Raw genomic sequence first — 20,729 nt, 5'->3', positions numbered from 1 at the left:
AAAAGTGCCTTTGTGTATTTTTATCTTGTGTGATCAGACTTCAATAAGGTAATCAACATTTAAGGCAAATGTCAGCTTTTCTGCTTGTTTTCTTAGTGAAATTATTAATGAGTGAAGAAAAGTTTCTTTAGTATTTGGATTACTGTATCTGGTAAGCTACCTCTTTTTTTAATTTTTAAATTGTTTTTATTATCTTTATTGCATAGAGACAGCCAGAAATCTAGAGGGAAGGGGGTGATAGAGAGGAAAAGTCAGAGAGGACACCTGCAACACTGCTTCACCACTCATGAAGCTTTCCCATGCTGGTGGGGACCAGGGGCTCGAACCTGGGTCCTCATGCATTGTAACAACCAGGTGCTCAACCAGGTGCGCCACCACCAGGCCCCCCTGGTAAGCTGTCTCTGTCCTATTTTTTTATTCTTTTCAGCAGAAACTGAAAAGAATGTGCTCAATTCTGTGATATTCCTTCCTTCAAGAGGTGGACCTTAATTACCCTTCCTTTGACTATGAGTCCAACATAGTTCCTTGCTTCTAACAAATAGAATGGCAACTGTTGTAGCCTTACAAAGGGAATCTGAATCAGACTCCACCTTGGCTAGGTGATCAAGGTTCACTTCTCCTGTAATACATCCTGTTGATAAAGATGTCCCCTTGATATCACAGGAAGAGAAAAGCACATCACTTCTGTAGTACTTTCCAACAGGTATAACCACAGCCCAACAGTTAGAAAGGATCACTCAACCTAAGGTGAGAAACAGTCTATGCAATTTCTGACCAGTACAACTCAGAAGTTTTCAAGGTCATAAAAGACTGAAAAACTGTCAGATTGGAGGACACGAAAGACCCCAGATGAAGGGCCTTCTAGAAAACTGGGGTAATAGGAAAAGAGAAAAGAAGAAGGAGAAGGAGAAGGAGGAGGAGAAGAAAAAAGCCTATAAGAGTAAATAGAATCTGTATTTTAATTTCCTAGTTTGGGCCATTTCACCATTGATATCCCAAATGTTAACAGTAGGAGAAAGGAGGACTGGTGTCCAGGTACTTTCTGTATTGCTGTTGGAACTGTTCTCTAAGTCTTTCATGATTTCAAAATAAAAATTAACTTTTTAACAGCTACAACCCTGTATGGCAAAGAAATTTAAAAAAAACAAAAAAGCTACCAGTAAGTTATGAAGTGAACTGTACTACTGTTACTCAAGCAGGTATCTGTGACTTTGTGTAAAATTCCAGTGAGTAATTGAGATGATGGAGATATGGAAACTGGTGGGTGAAGCTTAGACAGATGACAGAGGACGGCTAGAGCACACCTTCATGGTGAAAAGCATCTCATGTTTTCTATAGTAAGGGGTTTTAAATGTACCTAAACTGACAAGTAAATATTATAAGGTGTGGGGGGGGTGCTTTACATTTTAGGTATACAGATCGTTTTCTGCTTCAGAAACCGTCCTTTTTAGAAAAGGAGCTAAGTTCTGTTTATTGTTTCATCAAAGGTGTTATCAAATGCTTGTGAACTTCCCCCCTCCTTTTTTTTTGTTTTTTTTTGCCTCCAGGGTTATTGCTAGGGCTCAGTGCCTATGTTAAAAATCCACTACTCCTGTGGCCATTTTTTTGGATAGAGTAGAGAAATTGGGAGAGATGGGGGAGATAGAGAGGATGAGAGAAAGATAAACACTTGCAGATATGCTTCACCACTTGTGATGTGACCACCCCCACCCCACCCCCCACACACAGGTGGGTAGCCGGAGGATCAAACCTGGGTCCTTGTGCAGGTCCTTGCACTTTGTACTATGTGTGCTTAATCTGATGCACCACCACCCCACCCCACCTCACCCCACCCCACTTTAGAAAAGTGTTGACGTGGCTTATGCTGTAAATCTTTCAGTCAGTGAGCAGTGCCCCCAAGAGGTTTTATTGATACTGTCCCCCTCTCTAAGTAGGCTGTCACATTGCTCTTAGGTTTGCAAAACAGGTGTGAGCAAAAGAATGAGCAAAGTCAGTCTTGCCTGCAGTGACCTGCAAGTTGAAATCAGGATGCTCGAGTCATAATTTGCTTTCACCCATTGAGATTTTCAGGTTGCCAGATGGAGGTGGTGGGGGCCTATCTTTGCTTTCTTTGGGTTCTGTGAGGACAGCCAGGAAGAGCCTATGAGAGTCTCTGGCTCCTTGTTCTTTCGGGATCATTGTCCCCTCTCCCCCAAAGTAGGTGGTGGTGAGGAAAGAATGAGTGGAATCCCAAGGAGCCCGAAGTGGAGGAGGCTTTGAAAAGGTCAGATACATGAGACAGAGATTCTGGGTCTTTGATAGATGTCCTTGGAAAAACTTGGGATTCCTTTGGGAATTTTCAGATTCATCTTCTGACATGGCTTTGAAAAATTAATCCAGGAGGTGTGGACATATTTCCCAACCCTTCACCTAAAACAAATGGTTCTGTCAGTGTTCATGTGTTAAGAAAAAATGTCCAATAGCTCAGATCTCGAGTGGCTGCGGTCGCTCAGAATCAGAAGTGTCCATTGCATCTTTCACAGGACAGCTGCTGCTTGGACTTCTTTCTAAACTGAGAACGAGAGAGATGCCAGAGAGCTGTTCTGACATCTGTGATATTTTATTTTTACTTTTTTTTTTTTAACCATCTTAAGGAAGAAGGTAAATATTTTAATTTTTTTTGTTTTGTGAATCTCTCGTAACTGTGTTTTCTTGTTTTTCATTACTTTGAAAAATTCTTAGCCCTTGTTTCTTTACAGTGCCTTGTTCCCGCTACTCCTTCACACACACACACACACACTCTTTTTTTCTGGAATTCAAATTACAAGTAAGAACATTCAGTGGCTCTGCAGTTTTAGGATGCTTTGTTCTGGTGTTGTTGAGGTTGTTTTTTTGTTTTGTTTTGTTTTGTTTGTTTGTTTTTTACATGTTTGGAGAATTTCTCTTTCAAGTTCATTGTTTCTTTCCTGTGCTACAGCGTTTATGTTAATAAACCTCTTGAGACATACTTTATATGATGCCATCTTTTCATTTCTGGCATCTCTTTTGACTTTCTTATAGTTGATTTCTATGAAAAATCCCCATCTGTTCATGCATGTTGTCCACCTTTTTCCACGAAATTTCTTAACATAGTAATAATAGCTGTGTTAGAGTCTCCCTCTAGTAGTTCCAACACCGTTGGGTCTGGGTTTGTTCACAGCTTTATATTATAGTAACTGATTGTTGCTTTTTTGTTTGTTTGTGGTGAGTTTTGATTGAATAAAGAACAGCAGAGGCTACAGTAAATGTCCTTCCTGTCCAGATATGGGCAAGTCCCTTCTGTCAGATCACTAGTGTGGGAGTTGACTCAATTTAATGAGTGCCTGCAGGTGAGTCTTGAGTTTTTCTGTTGCTTGATTTCAGTGCTGGGAATACTCCCACCCTCACAAGATGCCCCTTCTTCTCCTTCTTCTTCCTCTTTTGTTACCTGTGTGCCGCGGAGGGGGCTTTTCTTTGGCTTCCTCCCCTGCACCAGTCCTTCCCAGCATCCAGAAGAAGAGAGTTGGCAGGTGGATGCGGACTCTCCCTGTGCCTGGAGCTCCCAGACTGTCCCGTGTCATGTAGGAATTCATTCATATTTCGCCCGCCATCTTTGCGTTACTGGCTGCTACCTCTACCTTCCGTGATCTCACCAAGCTGATATGATTCATGTGTCCCATTGCTTCTGGAGGAGCCTGTGACCCTTTGAAATTTGCTTCTCCTGATTTCCCGACAACTATAGCTCTTTGATAGGCCCAAGAGAATCCTCGATGTTTGTGGGATCTCTCTTAGCCTTTTCTTGTTGTTACGGTAGATTCCAAGGCCTCCTCTAGCAAGGAGCAAGGAGCATCATCTCATTGAATCTTCCACCTCCCTGAGAGAGGTAGCATGATTTCCATCTGACAGAATAAAAAAAACACAGGTTAAAGAGCTTGAATTTACAGAGATGCTCATCACATTTCAGCTTTACTGTGCTGTCTTTACTTTCTTTGTGCTCATTCTATGAACTTTATGCTGCTGAAAATCAAAGAAGTTAGTCACATTTAATCCATGTGCAATCTGAAACAGTCATTTCAATCCAAAACACCTATTTGCTTATAATAGCTTGAAGTTGGCCCAATCTTTGCTCTGCAGTATCTTAATTCTCATATTTGAGTGTGCTGTGGGGGCTTTGTAATTCTCATGCTTTAAAATCTGTGCATTTTATAAAATTGCAGTAGTGCCTCTTTAATGAAGAAAGAACTTTCTTGGGCTGAGGAGACAGCAAAATGGTTCTGCAAAAAACTTTTATGTCTGAGGCTCTTGAGTTCCTAGGTTAAATCCCCAGCACCACCATATGCCAGAGCTGAGCAGTGTTCTGCTCTCTATCTCTCTCTCTCCCTCCCTCCCTCTTTCTCTCTTTCCCTCTCTCATTTAAAATAAATATTAGAAGAAAGAGAAAAACTTTCTCTCCTGAGGGTTACGTTGGCATAACCAAGTTGTCTGTGACTTCCCTATTTAACTGTGTTGCTTTCACAATTTAGAGCGATGGGGACTTTGCATAGTTGGAGAAGAATCCCTTGCTTAAACTGTTCCAGTGGAGATCAGTGTGGCCCATGTTTTAGTGAGGAAGAGATTAAAAAAAAAAAAAGACCCAACCATAATAAGCATTTGCCTGAGAATGGTGGTGTTTTCGCATGCTGCCGACATAGCTGCAGACTCCTTCCTTTCTGCAGAGGAGCGACTGGCCGAGTGGCTGCTGCCGCTTGTCTTGGAGGGGCTGTAAATCATAAAGCCCTCTAAACACTTTAAGGTGTTACAGAGGTCCTGCAGAAACAATTAAGTCTGAGAGCTTCACTTATCCTCAGGCTGAGACACTTGAACTCTGATTACTGGCCCAGCTTGTTTCCTTTCTGAGGGGACTGCAATTTGGTGGACAGGGTGAGATGATTTGAGACATCTTAAATTAGAAGCTCTGCTCCACAGTTGCGCCTCTGGCTGGCGTTCTAGGTGAATTTGTTGCCAATCATCATTTCCTGTAAATCCCAACGGTTTAATCTCTGCTGTGATTAAATGTGAACAGAAAGCCCTGGAATGCTTACGTTTGAGTGTGGTTTAATTTGAAGATGATTTAAAATAAAAGGGCATTTGATGGTAAAGCACACTTGGGTAGAAAAGGAGGTATTTACGATGTGTGTATTTATATGTGGGCTCATGCTTCTTAGTGAATTTTAACACCTTCTATTCTCTTGAAAGAAGACTATTTTCTAAAAGTGATCATATGATGGGACTCTTAATACTATAGAATGAAGTAGAAAGAAGATGAATTTAGACTTAGGAAACATCTATTTGAGCTATGACTCTGCCACTTAATATCTTTGCATCTCAGTTTCCTTACATATAAGATGAAACTTAGAAGGGCCAGGTGGTGGCGTATCTGGTTAAGCACACACATTACAGTGCACAAGGACCTGGGTTCAAGCCCCTTGTCCCCAGTGTAGGAGGAAAGCTTCATGTATGGTGAAGCAGGGCTGCAGGTGTCCCTCTGTCTCTTTCCCTATCTCCCTCTCCCCTCTCAGTTTCTCTCTGTCTCTAATAATAAATTAAAATATTTTTAAAAAAAAACAAGCTAAACTATCTGTTAAAAAAAGATGAAACTTATATCTGCCCCCCAAAATAACAAACTCATCATAAAGAAAAAAGTGGAATTGAGCTGGGGAGATAGCATAATGTTTGTTTATGCAAAAGACTTTCATGCCTGAGACTCCGAAGTCTTAGGTTCAGTCCCCAGCATCACCATAAGCCAGAGCTGAATAGTACTCTGGTGTCAGTCTCTCTCTGTTTCTCTCTTTGGTTAAAACAAAAATTTAAATATATATGTATATAAAATAAAGTATATATACACACACACATAAATATAAAGAATAAATGGGGTCATGTACACAAAAGCGGTTTTGTAACAGGTAATAATACATTCTAATATCTTTGTGCTTATTAAAAGTACCAATTCTATATCGTCTTGCTGGAGAGAGAAAAGTAGTCATTTGAAATAAATGTAAAGTAATTGCAGGACAGAACTAACCTATACTGTAAAAAGAACTAGAGACAGGTTGGTAGCACACCCTGTTGAGTGCACATTATTATTTGCAGGGGACCAGGGGCTTGGACCCTCCCTGTAGGGGGAAGTTTCACAAGCAGTGAAACCGTGCTATAGCTGTCTGTCTTTCTCTCTACCTCTCTGTCTTCCCCTTCTCTCTCGATTTCTTTCTGTTACTCTACCCAAAAGCAAACCAAAAGCCCTAAGTGTTGTGGGATTTTGTAGTATGGAGAGATTTTTTTTGTTCTTTGGGGTGATTGGTTTCACAGATTCAGGTTTCACAGAGAAAGCTGATTCTTTCAGGTCTTATAAAATGTAAATATTTTGAATGCATAATGGACAGGAAAGCAGCAATAAAAAAATTTTTTTTAATAGAGATAGCCAGAAAGAGAGAAAGATCACAATACTGAAGCTTCCTTCAATGTGTTGGGGGCCAGGTTCGAACCTGAGTCACACCTATGGCAAAGCTGTGCACTAACCAAGTGAACTATTTTGCCAGCCCACCATTATGTTATTAAACAGGAATAGACTAGAGTTGAGTTACATCTAAGACGCAGCTCCAGCCAGCCACCAGCCAGCCACCAGCCAGCCACCAGGCCATAACCAGATGGTAAACTACAGGACAGCTTAAGTTAGATGCCCTTGGAAACTAAAGCTGCGTTTCAGCTTTTCTTTGAGCAGGACAGATGCTCATGTGATGCTTCGCCTTCTTATAGTTGTTGGAGAGCATAGTAGTCGTGTAACTCAGAAATTATTCCAAGTTTTAACTAATAACAGAACATTTGCATTGGGAAAAGAACCAGAGTAACAAGTCTAGACTAGAACAGTTTTTTATCCTCTGCCTCATTTACTTATGTTTGCAAGTTTCTCATATGTTCAAATTTTAAATGTGAATATTATTATTATTTATCCAGAATACTCCTCAGCTCTGGTTTATGGTGTTACTGGGGATTTAACCTGGGACCTCTAGTGCCTTAAGCATGAAGGCCTTTTTACATAATTATTATGCTACTCTGTCTCCAGCCCGTTTTTTTTTTTTTTTTTATGTTCATACAGACGAAAAATGCACATGAATCCCAAGAGCCTCTGAGTTTGAGTACAACTGGAAAGAGGTCACCTAGACTAGCCTCCTGCTTGTTTTTAGGAACCGAATTTACATTCTGCTGGGATAAGAAACTAGAGTCTCTCAAAAGACTGTCTTGGACTATAACAGAATAGCTGGTATTGGAGTACTCACCGTGCTCCAAAAACAGACTGTTGTATAAGAAGCTCATTAGAACAGATACAGCAGCAGTTGAGATGCATTGAGGATCAGCCAGGGTCTTCAGCACTAGGGACTTAGTTCACTGAGGGATAGGAAGCACACTAAGCTGCGCTTCTTTCTCATTCCAGAAAACTAATGCAGAAGGAAGACATAATTGTACAATGATAATTTTAAAAAAGAGTTTGGTAAATTCTGAAGATAAAAAGGAGAAATGTGGGAGTCAGGCAGTAGCGCAGCAGGTTAAGCGCAGGTGGCGCAAAGCCTAAGGACCGGTGTAAGGATCCCGGTTCAAGCCCCCGGCTCCCCACCTGTAGGGAAGTCGCTTCACAGGCGATGAAGCAGGTCTGCAGGCGTCTGTCTTTCTCTTCCCCTCTCTGTCTTCCCCTCCTGTCTCCATGTCTCTCTGTCCTATCCAACAACAACGACATCAATAATAACTACAACAATAAAAAAACAAGGGCAACAAAAAGGAATAAATAAATAAATATTTAAAAAAAAACAAAAAGGGGAAATGTGCACAAGGATCCTGGTTCAAGGCCCCGGCCCTCACCTGCAGTGGGGGAGGCATCATGAGTGGTGAAGCAGTGCTGCAGGTTTCTCTTTCTCTCTCCTTCCCTCCCTCCTTCCTTCCTTTCTCTACCTTTTCCTTCCCTCTCAATTTCTGTCTGTCTCTATCTAAAATAAATAAAAAATATTTTGAAAGAAGAGAAATAATGGAACAAATAACAGGTAAAGCAAGTAGAATGATAATATGCTTAAACACAGTCATATCTGTGGTCGTGTTAAGTATGCATGAACTACATGTACAGCTGAAAGCCAAAGTTTTCTTAGGTGGGATAAGATATTAAAATCTGTTTCTAGATATTTATAGGAGATGGTCTTGAAAGGAGCTTTGAAGTAACAGATTTCAAAGGGAAAGTTTAAAGAATAAACGTATACACACGGTAATAAAAAAAAATCAGTAAGTCTGTAACTCAGCAGTGATAGTCAAGGTATTCTACTTGACATTCATAGAACATTATACTCATCTACTGCAGGGGACATATTTTAAAGAGTGCTCATGATTCCTTTACAGATATAATGTGCTTGGCCACAAGTCAAGTTTAAATACATTTCTAAGTACTGAAATAGCACATGTTCTCTGGCTACAGTGCGATCAAAGTAGAAACTAGTAACTAAAAGGATATTAAAAATAACTATTTGGAAATTTAAACAATATGCTTCTAAAATGACCTTCAACTCAAAAAGACGACATCACAATAGAAATTAGAATTAAAAAAAATCATAATGAAGATACTGTTTTTACTATATATAAATGTGTGGGGTGTATTTAAAATAGTGCGTTAGATAAATTAGAAATGAAGAATGTTTGAAATCAGTTGTCCAAATTTCAGCCTCAAGCTAAATGCAAAGTCAGAATCCCCTAAAATAATGAAAGTAGACACAGAGAAGAACAAAAAATTTAAACATTTGACAAAGAAAATCATCAAAACAGAAACAGAAGTTTTTTTTAAAAAAAAAGATTAATAACATCAATGAACTCTAATAAGACTGATTGCTAATGAAGAGAAAACAGATAATCACTATCTGAAATGAAAAGAAGTGTATTGTTACGGACTGTATAGACATTCTTTAAAACTTTATTTTACTTGTTAAGACAGAGAAATTAAGAGGGGAGACAGAGAGAGAGAGAGAGAGAGAGAAACCTACAGCACTGCTAGCACTGCTTCATCAGTCATCAAGTTTTCCTCCTGCAGTTGGGGATCAGGGGCTTAAATCTGGATGCTTGCATATGATGCCATGTGCACTTAACCAAGTGTGCTGCCACCCGACCCCAGATTGCACAGACATTTAACATGTTAATATGCACTTTCAGTTCAGTAGACTTAATAAATTAGATCAAGTGAGCACTTACAAAACTGACAAGGCAATGTGTATAGTCTGGGGGAAACACAGAACTTTGGTGGTGTGGTGTGGAACTATTCCTCTGTCAACTTTATTATCGTGTAAGTCACTATTAAATCATTAATACAATATTTCAAATGTAGATAGTAGTTTGTCTATGAAATATATGAAGGATATTTGCCTTCATATATCAGATATCACTTGGTTGAATTGACTTTTTTGATGCAGTCTTCTAGACCCTCGAAGGAAGAAATAATGCCAGTCTTACACAAAGTTTCTCAAGGAACAGAAAAAGATGGAATTCCTTTCAACTCATTGTATCAGGCCAACCTTGACACCAAAGGCTATTTAAATATTACAAGTGTTGAACAAGAGAAATCAGACTTGGAATCATAAATACTGTCAGATTCCATGCAAGTGAGATTCAAAAGTAGACAGAAGAGGAGTCATAATAATGATTTCTCTTAGATAGATGAAGTACGAACTGGCACATAACATAGGAGAATCGTCTGCTGGTGCAGGGGGGTGGGGGGCTTGCTAGAATTTCTATATCTTTATCTGGATAATTAATAGTAATACAAGTATGGGCCTGTGAGATAGTGCTGCTAGTTGGGCAGTAAACTTGGAAGCATGCTCTGGTTCTTTCTCCTTATTTTGTATTAAATAATAAGTAACTTACTTTTATTTTTATTTTTTTAATTTTTTTTTAGATTTTATTTATTTATGAGAGATGTTAGGAGGAGAGAGAGAAAGAACCAGACTTCACTCTAGTACATGTGCTGCCAGGGGTTGGACTCAGATATATTAGAAATGAAGAATGTTTGAAATCAGAAGTCCAAACTTCATCCTCAAGCTAAATGAGAGTGCAGTGCTTTATCCACTGTGCCACCTCCTGGACCACTGTTTTTTATTTAATTAATTTATTATTGGAAATTGAGGGGGAGGGGAAAGTAGAGAGGGAGAAAGACACCTGCAACTCTACTTCACCACTCATGAAGCTTTCCTCCTGCAGGTAGGGACCAGGGGCTTGAATCTGAGTCCTTGCATACTGTAGTGTGTGTGCTTAACCAGGTGCACCACCACTGGCCACATAAATAAAAATCTTTTAAAAGTTGTTATAAGGTAAAACGAATAAATCAAAGTCAATTACACTGTACACTTGGGATTTCCGTACTTTCGCTGTATGTATATCGCATATATAAAAAGCCAACAAACTTGCTCTGGTATAACACGTTATTATTTCATCCTGACATCCTATTTAAATTGAGTCCAGTGTGCCTGCCCCTTCCTTACATGCTATCTTCTCTTCATTTGACAAATGCACACCACGTCTGACGAAACCTAGATCAACAGGGAGCATTTGCATTAAGCTCCTTACCCTTTGGGAATAAAGGAGCAGACCAGACCAGAGCTGACTGGGATAGAGCTTCTTGCTTTTCTACTCTCTCAATCCAGTGATTTCTTCACAGGCCCGGTGGTTCTGGGAAGCATACTTCCAGTCTATCAAAGCCATTGCCTTGGCCACCCTGCAGATTATCAATGACCGCATCTACCCATACGCCGCCATCTCCTATGAAGACTGGAATGACCCTCCCGCTGTGGTAAGTGAATTCTAGTGCTCGCCATGTCAGGTACAGCCCCACTGTCAGCATAGGAGAGAAGAAAATACCCTGAAATTGTAAAGGTCATTTAAATTCTAGATTTGGGAAGTGGAGAATGTCCTGCTTCACTTGAAGACCTGGTAGAGACCAGCTTAATTTTGAAATGATGACAAAAGAATCATAGAAGCAAAAGCTTCAATGTATACTTAAATGTGTACTTCAACCAACAGTAAATTTATTTTGTAGAGATAAATGTGTGTGTGTGTGGGGGGAGCTAGATCTTGTTAGAAACCAATGATTTCCCAATAACATTTGCAATTATAATACTTGGAATTCTCAAAAAGATTCTGTAGGTAGTGGAATAATATGGCATATTTTGAGTGTATTTTGTGCGTATTGTGAGCGTTTCCAGCTCCCTGAGAAAAAAGGAGTAAGCAGATGTAATATCAGGGTATCATGAATTGCCAGTGACTTAGAACTGTGACTGAGACCGCAGTCTCAGCAAAAAGAGGAGTGGTCAGAAGTTGTGGCATGGCTTCTTCCTTGCTTGAAGGAGTTACGAGACATTTGTGGCAAAGTGGAGATGGTGGCCTTGGCCCAACTCTTTCTCACTAGCAATGCCTGAAGCCCTAAGGTCCTTCATTCTAAGAGGTTCCTTCATTCTAAGCATTGTTCTCTTTGGTTGGGCTCTCCGTTCCCTGTCTACCTTCTGTAGACTGTGCTGTGTGCTGCCACCTAGTTGATATTCATGCGGAACCTGCCTTCCCTCCCTTCCTCCCTCCACTCCACCCTTCCTAAAGTGGTCGCTATATATTCAGCATTCCACCAACTGCTGGGGATGCAGAAAAGTCAGCCAGCCACTGCTTTTAGAGGAAGTTATCACTGACTTGGGAGACCAGCAGGGCAACAGTTGTGTGACAAATCCTGTAGTGGAGTCATCCTCAGAGCCCATGGGGGCAGCAGCTCCCCGAGTGACTGAGTGGATGGTTTATTGTAAAATCAAACAAGATGGCAGAAACGCCTTTCTGTTTTGCTTGAAGTGGACATTCCTTCTGTCCTTCTTACAGGAATTCACTACCAAAGATAACCTTCCAGAATTATTCTATTCACATACAAGCATAAACGTGTAAGGTTAGAACACAGATAGGATCATACTCTACACGTAGAGTTCTGCACCTGGCTTTTTTAAATTAACAGTAGATCACGTCTTTTTTCCATTTTGTTCTAAACAGGTATACTTCATTTTTTTTTAAATTATTTATTTTGGTAGGTCAGAGAAAAATTGGGAGGGGGAGGCTGAAGAAAGAAAGCGATGCCTATAGCATTGTATTACCACTTGTGAAGCTTTTCTCCTGCAGGTGGGGACCAGGGGCTTGAACCTAGAATCTTGAGCACTGTAATGTGTGCACTCAACCATGTGTGCCACCAGTCAATCCTAAAGGTACACTTCAATTTTTTTAAATTAGTTATCTTTATTTATTATTGGATAGAGACAGCCAGAAATCAAGAGGGAGAGAGACAGAGAGACACCTGCAGCCCTGCTTCACCACTCTTGATGCTTCCCCCCTGCAGGTGTGGACTGGGGGCTCGAACCCAGGTCCTTGTGCACTGTAACATGTGCACTCAGCCAGGTGTGCCACCATCTGGCCTAGTAGTACACTTCAATTTTAAAGCTGGCTATATAATGTTCTTTTGTTTGGATGTAATGTACCTAACATCTCCTATTAGTAAAGACAGACTGCTTTTTTGTTTTGTTTTGTTTTGATTTGTTTCCAAACACTAACACAAGGGATGTACTTTCATATACTTATGCATATACATGTGTGAATGTAACTAGAGAATCCCTCTGAGAAAGTGCTTAAAGAGTACACAAATTTTGAATGTTGATAGTTATTACAAATTACTCTTCCAAGAGATGTGCTTTCTAGTTCCACCAATGCCATTTTTATATATTGCAATTTTCCAAGCCTTCCCTAGCCCTGAATATTTGAATGTTTACCTACCTGCTTAGAAATCTTACATGTGTGAATTTTCCAGGTGAAATGTGAGTATTCCTGTCAGAACTCCCTGTGCATCTGCTTCTTGTGTGTGCTCTGTCTACACTTGGCTTGCTCTGTGCCTTTGTGACTGGTGGTCCTTTCACGGAGATGCCTTTCTAAGTGTTGAATTAATTTAATTGATTTATTGGATAGAGATAAAGGGAAATTAAGGGGGAGAAGGAGATAGAAATGGAGAGATGCAACAATGCTTCACAATTCATGAAGTACCCCCCACACACAAAGGTGGGAGCTAGGGCCTTGAACCCAGGTCTCTGTGCATTGTAGCATTTGTGTTTAGCCAGGTATACCATTACCTGGCCTCTGAGATGCCATTCTTTTTCTTTCTTTTCTTTTTATTCTTAAAAAGGAAACATTGACTAAACTATAGGATAAGAGGGGTACAACTCCACACAGTTCCCACCACCAGAACTCCGTATCCCATCCCCTCCCCTGACAGCTTTCCTATTCTTTAACCCTCTGGGAGTATGGACCCAGAATCATTACAGGGTGCAGAAGGTGGGAGGTCTGGCTTCTATAATTGCTTCCACGCTAAACATGGATGTTGACAGGTCGATCCATACTCCCAGCCTGTCTTTCTCTTTCCCTAGTGGGGAAGGGCTCTGTGGAAGCAGAGCTCTAAGACACATTGGTGGGGTTGTCTGTCCAGGGAAGTCTGGTCAGCATCATGCTAGCATCTGGAACCCGGTGGCTGAAAAGAGAGTTAACATACAAAGCCAAACAAATTGTTGACCAATCATGGACCTAAAGGCGGGAATAGTGCAGATGAAGAGTTGTGGGGAGGGGTCTCTGTTTTATAGATAGCTAGTAGGCATATTTTAGTTATATTCCAAAGGGCCTGTGGCTATACTGGTTTGTTTGTTTGTTTTTGCCTGAGCCTGAAATCTGATATGCAGGTGGATCCTAATTATTGTCGGGTGTGGGGGGGAGGTGATGTCATGGCTGGAAGAAGGACCAGAAAGCTGGATCAGGGAAGAGAGTAGCTCCCAAATATGGGAAAGGTGTATAAATATTGTTGATTGTAAACCCCGTTAGTTTGATGTGATCTGGGGCCCATATTCAGCTTAGGAGCTTATGTGACCTCTGCATCCCTGTAGATCTGAGCTCACATTCTGTGGTCATAAGTAGGAACGTTCCAAGCTGCCCCAATATCAGGACCCATCTTCCTCAGGTGTAGCATAGAGCATATTGCCCAGCCTTCCTTCGGAGGATGGAACATTCTCTACCATTGTTGATCCAAGTTGAGGGCGGGAGTCGGGCGGTGGCGCAGCGGGTTAAGCGCACGTGGCGCAAAGCGCAGGGACCGGCGTAAGGATCGCGGTTCGAGCCCCCGGCTCCCCACCTGCAGGAGAGTCGCTTCACAGGCGGTGAAGCAGGTCTGCAGGTGTCTGTCTCTCCCCTTCTTTGTCTTCCCCATCTCTCTCCATTTCTCTCTGTCCCATTCAACAACAATGACATCAATAACAACAACAATAGAAAACAAGGGCAACAAAAGGGAAAATAAATTAAAAAAAAAAAAAAAGTTGAGGGCAAGGTCCTATAAGGCCCACAAAGGGGTCTGTTGTGTTGCTGCTGATAGAAGTAACTGGTAACAATGGAGAGAGGGATTTATTCGAGGTCTAGGCCCATCATGTCTGTTTGGCTCCCCAAATAGGGCCCCAGCTTTTGGGGTGGCCTCATAGTGACTAAGCGCAAGAACCAGTGTAAGGTTCCTAGTTCGAGCCCCTGGCTCCCCACCTGTAGGGAAGTCACTTCACAGGCAGTGAAGCAGGTCTGTAGGTGTCTTTTCTCTCTCACTCTCTGTCTCCCCTCCTCTCTTGATTCCTCTCTGTCCTATCCAACAATAGCAACAACAACAACAATAATAATAACCACAACAATGATAAAACAACAAGGGCAACAAAAGGGGAAAAAATGGTCTCCAGGAGCAGTGGATTCATGGTGCAGGCACCGAGCCCTAGCAATAGCCCTGGAGGAAAAAAAAAAGTTGTCATTAAAGTATGCCAGTCTCTTGCCCTTATTCAACTTTTGCAGTCCTTGCTTTGATGAGGTTAGCTTTGGAGTGAGTGAGAGAACTGTAATAGGAAGTAGGTGAAGAGGGTATCTAAGTCTAAGCAGAAACTGTTTCATTATGAACTTGATACTGACTCATTACAGACTATTGTGTACTTTTGCTTTCAGGTATATATTTTGCCCTAATTTATGGATACATGTGACCATATGCTTTATCTTATGGAACCTGGTCTATATCTAGGTTTGAGGACTTTGTTAGGAAGTGAACCTCCTAGAATGGAATTAGAGAATCCTGTGAAAGGAAAGGTCTCACCCAAGTAATGAGGGTGAAGGGTTGACATTCCACACCTGACGCTGAGGTGCCATTCTTTACCTTCACCTCCAACTGTCCAGCATTTGACACCAAATCTCCATGATCTGCTCATAGATCCTCTTCTCCATGCAAGTTGCTTCGACCCCCTCCCCCATCCTAGAAATCATCTTTTCTCATAACTCTTAGAGCCTATTATCTGTGCTTCTTTCCTGTCATGTAAGAGGCACAAAATGGCCATTTCCTGTTATTTATTTATTTATTTATTTAGTTAGTTAGTTAGTTATGCCTCCAGGGTTGTCACTCTGGCTCGGTGCCTACACTACAAATCCAGTGCTCCTGGCAGCCATTTTTTCCCCATTGTCGTTGTTGCTGTTGTTGTTGGATAGGACAGAGAGAAATCGAGGCAGGAGGGGAAGACAGAGAGGGGAAGAGAAAGACCCCTGCAAACCTGCTTCACCACTTGTGAAGCAACCTCCTTGCAGATGGAGAGCAGGCATCCTTGCACTGGTCCTTGCGCTTCGCACACTTAACCCAGTGTGCTATTGCCCAGCCCCCCATTTCCTGTAAATTTTAAGCATCACAAGGGAATTTTGGTGTTTTCTTGACATCCCACTTCATACCAAGTACAATTTAACCCAGCCAGGCTGTCCTTAATGTGCAAGAGAAGGCAGGAGGGAGAGAACCTGGAAGATTGGAAGCTAGGCCTTGAGCCATCCAGAGCTCACTCATACAGCAATGTTGACGTGTTGACGTCCATTATTTTATTTGGCCCCCACTCAGTTGGGAAGGTGAGGAGAGCCTGCAGAGTACATGCAGTGAGACTCCCAATGAGAACAATTTGTCTAAGGATCTGTAACCTGAAAGCTGTGTAAACAAGTAAGCACCCAGAGCTTCTACCTGCAAGTTCTCTTGAGTTGCTTGTGGAAATTTATGGGAGCCACTGGGCCTCCTCTGGGCATGAAGTATTTCCACTTTTCCAAGCATCTGCTACAAGCCTGGGACAAAGAAGACCACATCTGTTTCTCTGCAGGAGAAGGCATACACACGGGGCACTCAAGATTCAGCCAGAAAATGTGGGAGTGGTAGAACTTTATTCTGCACATTTACCTAAGGAGAGTTTACTAGGAACTGTTGGTTGGGCTTTTGGCTCTCTTCAGTAAGGGTATAGGCTAGGAGAAAAACAGCAAATGAAATAGATGTTAAAGTTTTAATTAAGGAATAAATGAAATGGCCAAAGTACTAGACCAGTTTGGATCACTTTGGGAAAGAACATAAGTACAAAAATCATGAATGGTATGTGCTATGAATAATATGCGAATAGGAAACTGCAAAATATATTTTCTTGTTTTTTTGTTTGTTTATTCCCCTTATGGCTTTCTGATATCGTCCTTTTTGCGTAACTTAGTGGTTCCCATATCTAGGAGCTCAGGTGGTGAGAGCTCTGATTTAAGGCTTTGGGCTGCACATTTCTGCATCTTCTGTGGAAGCAACTGACAGGAGGCTAGAGTAGAGCTGATTTATTAATAGTTAGGTTTCCCTTCCTGTTCAGAAATATTTAACTCATGCTAGATGTGATTGCTGTGAGTTTAACCTGCAAGAGAACTGTTGTCCCCCACCCCCCCAAGATTCCATCAAATTTATAATATCTGACAACTTGAGGTAGAGGCAGGGTAGGTCTTGGTTAATAAATCAAGGGGTGCTCTATTTCTTTCCCCCCAAGGATATGCACTAAGTGTGCTTAGCCTGGACAGGAAGATATGAGAAGAGAAAGTTCTGTGGTCCAGGAGGTGGCACATTGGATAAAGCATTGGACCCTCAAGCCTGAGATCCTGAGTTCGAACCCTGGCATTGTATGTGCCAGACTCAGGTCCTGGTTCTTGTCCTCTCTCTCTGTCTGTCTGCCTCTCTCATATTAATTCATAAATGAATCTTTCAAAAAAGTGAGAAAAAGTTCTAGTATGACTAGATACTGCATATATATATATATATATATATATATATATATATATATATGTGGATTATGAAGACAGAGTTGGTTATACTGAAGCTAAGTGTTCTTGTCACCAAATGCTTTGCCATTTGCTTGTACATTTGCTCATTCATTCATTCATTTTTGCTATGGTGGGACCTTATATTCAAGCAGTTCCACTGCTCTTGGGCTGACTTCTATTATTATTATTAATTTTAGATGGAGAGAGAGAGAGAGAGAACACGCTTCTCCCAGTGTCATGGTGCTATCTCCTCAGTCCCTTGAGCATAACTTTAACGTGGCATATTTGTCTGGTTCGGAGAGATCAACTCATTTTGGTTTGAGTCTTCTGTTTAGAAGCAATTTCTCATTCTTCCTTTCTTTTTCCTGAGAGGACCCTGAGTTCATGGTTCTGTCATTAATTTTCTTAGTTCCTCATGTCAAGACTGCCTATATTTTACTACCTTTTCAGTCTCACTGTTTTCACTCGTCTCCCCTCTTTGCAAATATCTACGAAGTCTTATCATCTCGCCAAATGCTCCGCACCTGCATTCCTTCCAGCACGAGTGTCACTTCTGCTCTTGCCCCTTGGCAGACCTCTTCTAGACATCTGGGTCTGGCCTGGTTCTGTGCCAGATATGAGCTCTTGCAGGAGGGGACAGAGACTGAAGTGAGCCAGAGTATCAGGGTTTGGGGCTGGAGAACCATCACTGTCACGTTACTGGCTTTTTAGCATTCAAACCCAAAACCGTATTCTCTCTATGATCTTTTTTTTTTTCTAAAGAAATGTAAATTAATCCTAATGTTATGTTATAGAGTGGGATATTCTCCCCTGTTGTCTTTCTACAACTGGATTTGAAAGCTTGCACCCTCTTTATCAATATGTCCTAATCTTACATACCCAGTCTTTTTGACCAGCCGCTAGATATGTTCTTTAATTCATTCTCTAGGTAACAGGCACAAAGATCCCTCAGATTTGTTTTCTTCATCAACCACACCAGACCTAGGACAGAAAGGGGGAGATGGTAAGTGTCCCATCACCACTGACAGATATTGATGAGTCGACTGTGGGCGTGGCTAAAAGTGGATTCTGGTATCCAGCAAAAGAAGGAGGAATTGGTCCCATGAAGTCCAGCCAGAGTGGACATTATCTCAGATGAGAACTATGTACTTGCCTGAACTTCTGTAAACCTCTGCCTAGTCTGTTTTTTTTTTTAATTTTCCCTTTTTGTTGCCCTTTTTTTTTTTTAATAGTTGTTGTAGTTGTTGTTATTGATGTTGTCGTTGTTAGGTAGAACAGAGAGAAATGGAGAGAGGAGGGGAAGACAGAGGGGGAGAAAAAGATAGACACCTGCAGACCTGCTTCACCGCCTGTGAAGCGACTCCCCTGCAGGTGGGGAGCCAGGGGCTTGAACAGGGATCCTTATGCTTCGTGCCAGTGTGTTTAACCCACTGTGCTACTGCCCGACTCCCCTAGTCTGGTTTTTGAAGATAGAGAAGTGGCGGGAGTCAGGCGGTAGCGCTGCAGGTTAAGCACATGTGGCTTGAAACACAAGGACTTCAGTTTGAGCCCCCACCGCTCGCCACCTGCTGGGGAGCTGCTTCACAAGCAGTGAAGCAGGTCTGCAGGTATCCATCTTTCTCTTCCCCTCTCTGTCTTCCCCTCCTTTCTCCATTTCTCTCTGTCCTATCCAGCAACAACTACATCAATAACAACAACAATAATAACTACAACAATAAAACAAGGGCAACAAAAGGGAATAAATAAATGAACTGAAAAAAAAAAAAAGAGTGGTACACTGTTTAAAGTATTGAACTCTCGAACAGGAGGTCCCAAGTTCAATCCCTAGCACTGATGCTCTGGGTCTCTTTTTCCCTTTCCCCTTTTTTCATAAATAAATATCTTAGAAAGAGAGAAAATTGGAATATTGCAACTATCACCATGAGGCTCTGCTATCAGGCTTGTGGGGTAGAAGTGGCAGAGTTTGTTGTAACCTGCTAAATTCTGGGAACTGGCTCTCCCACTTCAGTCTACACCAGAATCTCCTAAAACACACACTGAAACCCAGAGTGCTGTCACTTCACCCCACTTTTATTATTGAAAAGGGGACTGGTGTCTGAGTGGTTGCATTTCTTTTTTTTTTATTTTTATTTAAGAAAGGATTAATTAACAAAACCATAGGGTAGGAGGGGTACAACTCCACACAATTCCCACCACCCAATCTCCATATCCCACCCCCTCCCCTGATAGCTTTCCCATTCTCCATCCCTCTGGGAGCATGGACCCAGGGTCATTGTGGGGTGCAGAAGGTAGAAGGTCTGGCTTCTGTAATTGCTTCCCTGCTGAACATGGGCATTGACTGGTCAGTCCATACTCCCAGTCTGCCTCTCTCTTTCCCTAGTAGGGTGTGTTTCTGGGGAAGCTGAGCTCTAGGACACATTGGTGGGGTCTTCAATCCAGGGAAGCCTGGCCAGCATCCTGATGGCATCTGGAACTTGGTGACTGAAAAAAGAGTTAACATATGAAGCCAAACAAATTGTTGAGCAATCATGGACCCAAAGCTTGGAATAGTGGAGAGGAAGTGTTAGGGAGGTACTCACTGCAAACTCTAGTGTACTTCTGCTTTCAGGTATATATTTTGCAGTAGTTTATAGATACGTGTGAAGATATGCTCTCTCTCACAGAAACTGGTGTATATCTAGGTTTTGGGACTTTGTTAGAAAGTGAATGAGTGGTTGCATTTCTAGCAAGTTCCAAGTGGTGTTAGGGCTGCAGGTCCAGGAACCACACTTTGACATGAGCATGGGATCAACTCATCTGCTTTCCCTTTACTCACTGGCTGGAGAAGACACTCCTTCTTTCCCCTCTGGTTCCTCTTTTCAGGCCCCTCATGGTAGGATCCAGGAGCATCCAGAGGTGGGGTTCACACTACATCTGTTTCAACTAGACGAAAAACTCATGGCTCCCGGTACTCAGATGTCCAGACAGCAGCCCTCTTTCATGAAGGTTGTAACCAGGCAGCTGAAAATATCACCCAGCTATAAACAGTAACAAGCAATAAATCACCCCGTAGGCTGAAGAAATGCCAGCTCAGATGCATGAAGCAGAACTGGAAGTTGAAAAAAATCCCAGGTCAATAGTCTGTTTAAGCCAGCCCAGTGCCCTTTAACTTCCAGGTTGCAGAGGCTTCACTGGAATTTGAGAGGCTCCCCTGCACCTCAGGAGGCCTGCTTGGCTCCTGCTCCTCCCTCCTCCCTCTGCCCAGATATGACTAAAGTATGTATGGAATTTAAAATTTTCAGCTTCAGTTTTCAGTAAGTTTAAACGTTTGAAGTTGTGCTTTTCAGAGGTGTCACATTTATAGACTCACAGTTGCACATCTCCTGAATCCCTAGCCTTTCCTCGAGTGGTCTTGGCCTTTGCATTAGAACGAATCTATAAGTGGCTTCTTTTCTTTTCTTTTTTTTTTTAATTTTCATGTAGTGAATTTGCAGTTCCACTGCAATTCCCAGATCGACTTTTTAAAAATTATT

The 20,729-nt window shown here is 41.7% G+C and overlaps 1 protein-coding gene across 8 annotated transcripts in view; it reads left to right on the top strand.

Moving 5' to 3' along the window:
• Positions 1–20,729, top strand: part of EXT2 (exostosin glycosyltransferase 2) — a 221,277-nt gene that overhangs the window by 62,992 nt on the left and 137,556 nt on the right. For all 8 annotated transcript variants that reach the window (XM_060176560.1, XM_060176561.1, XM_060176562.1 and 5 more), the window contains one exon: positions 10,712–10,843. In XM_060176560.1, coding sequence (XP_060032543.1) covers positions 10,712–10,843 — 132 coding nt within the window. The remainder of the gene's footprint in view (positions 1–10,711; positions 10,844–20,729) is intronic.

This window comes from Erinaceus europaeus, chromosome 17, assembly GCF_950295315.1.
Source record: "Erinaceus europaeus chromosome 17, mEriEur2.1, whole genome shotgun sequence".
In the NCBI taxonomy this organism is placed as follows: Eukaryota; Metazoa; Chordata; class Mammalia; order Eulipotyphla; family Erinaceidae; genus Erinaceus; species Erinaceus europaeus.
This window is presented reverse-complemented; position numbering and strand designations above follow the sequence as displayed.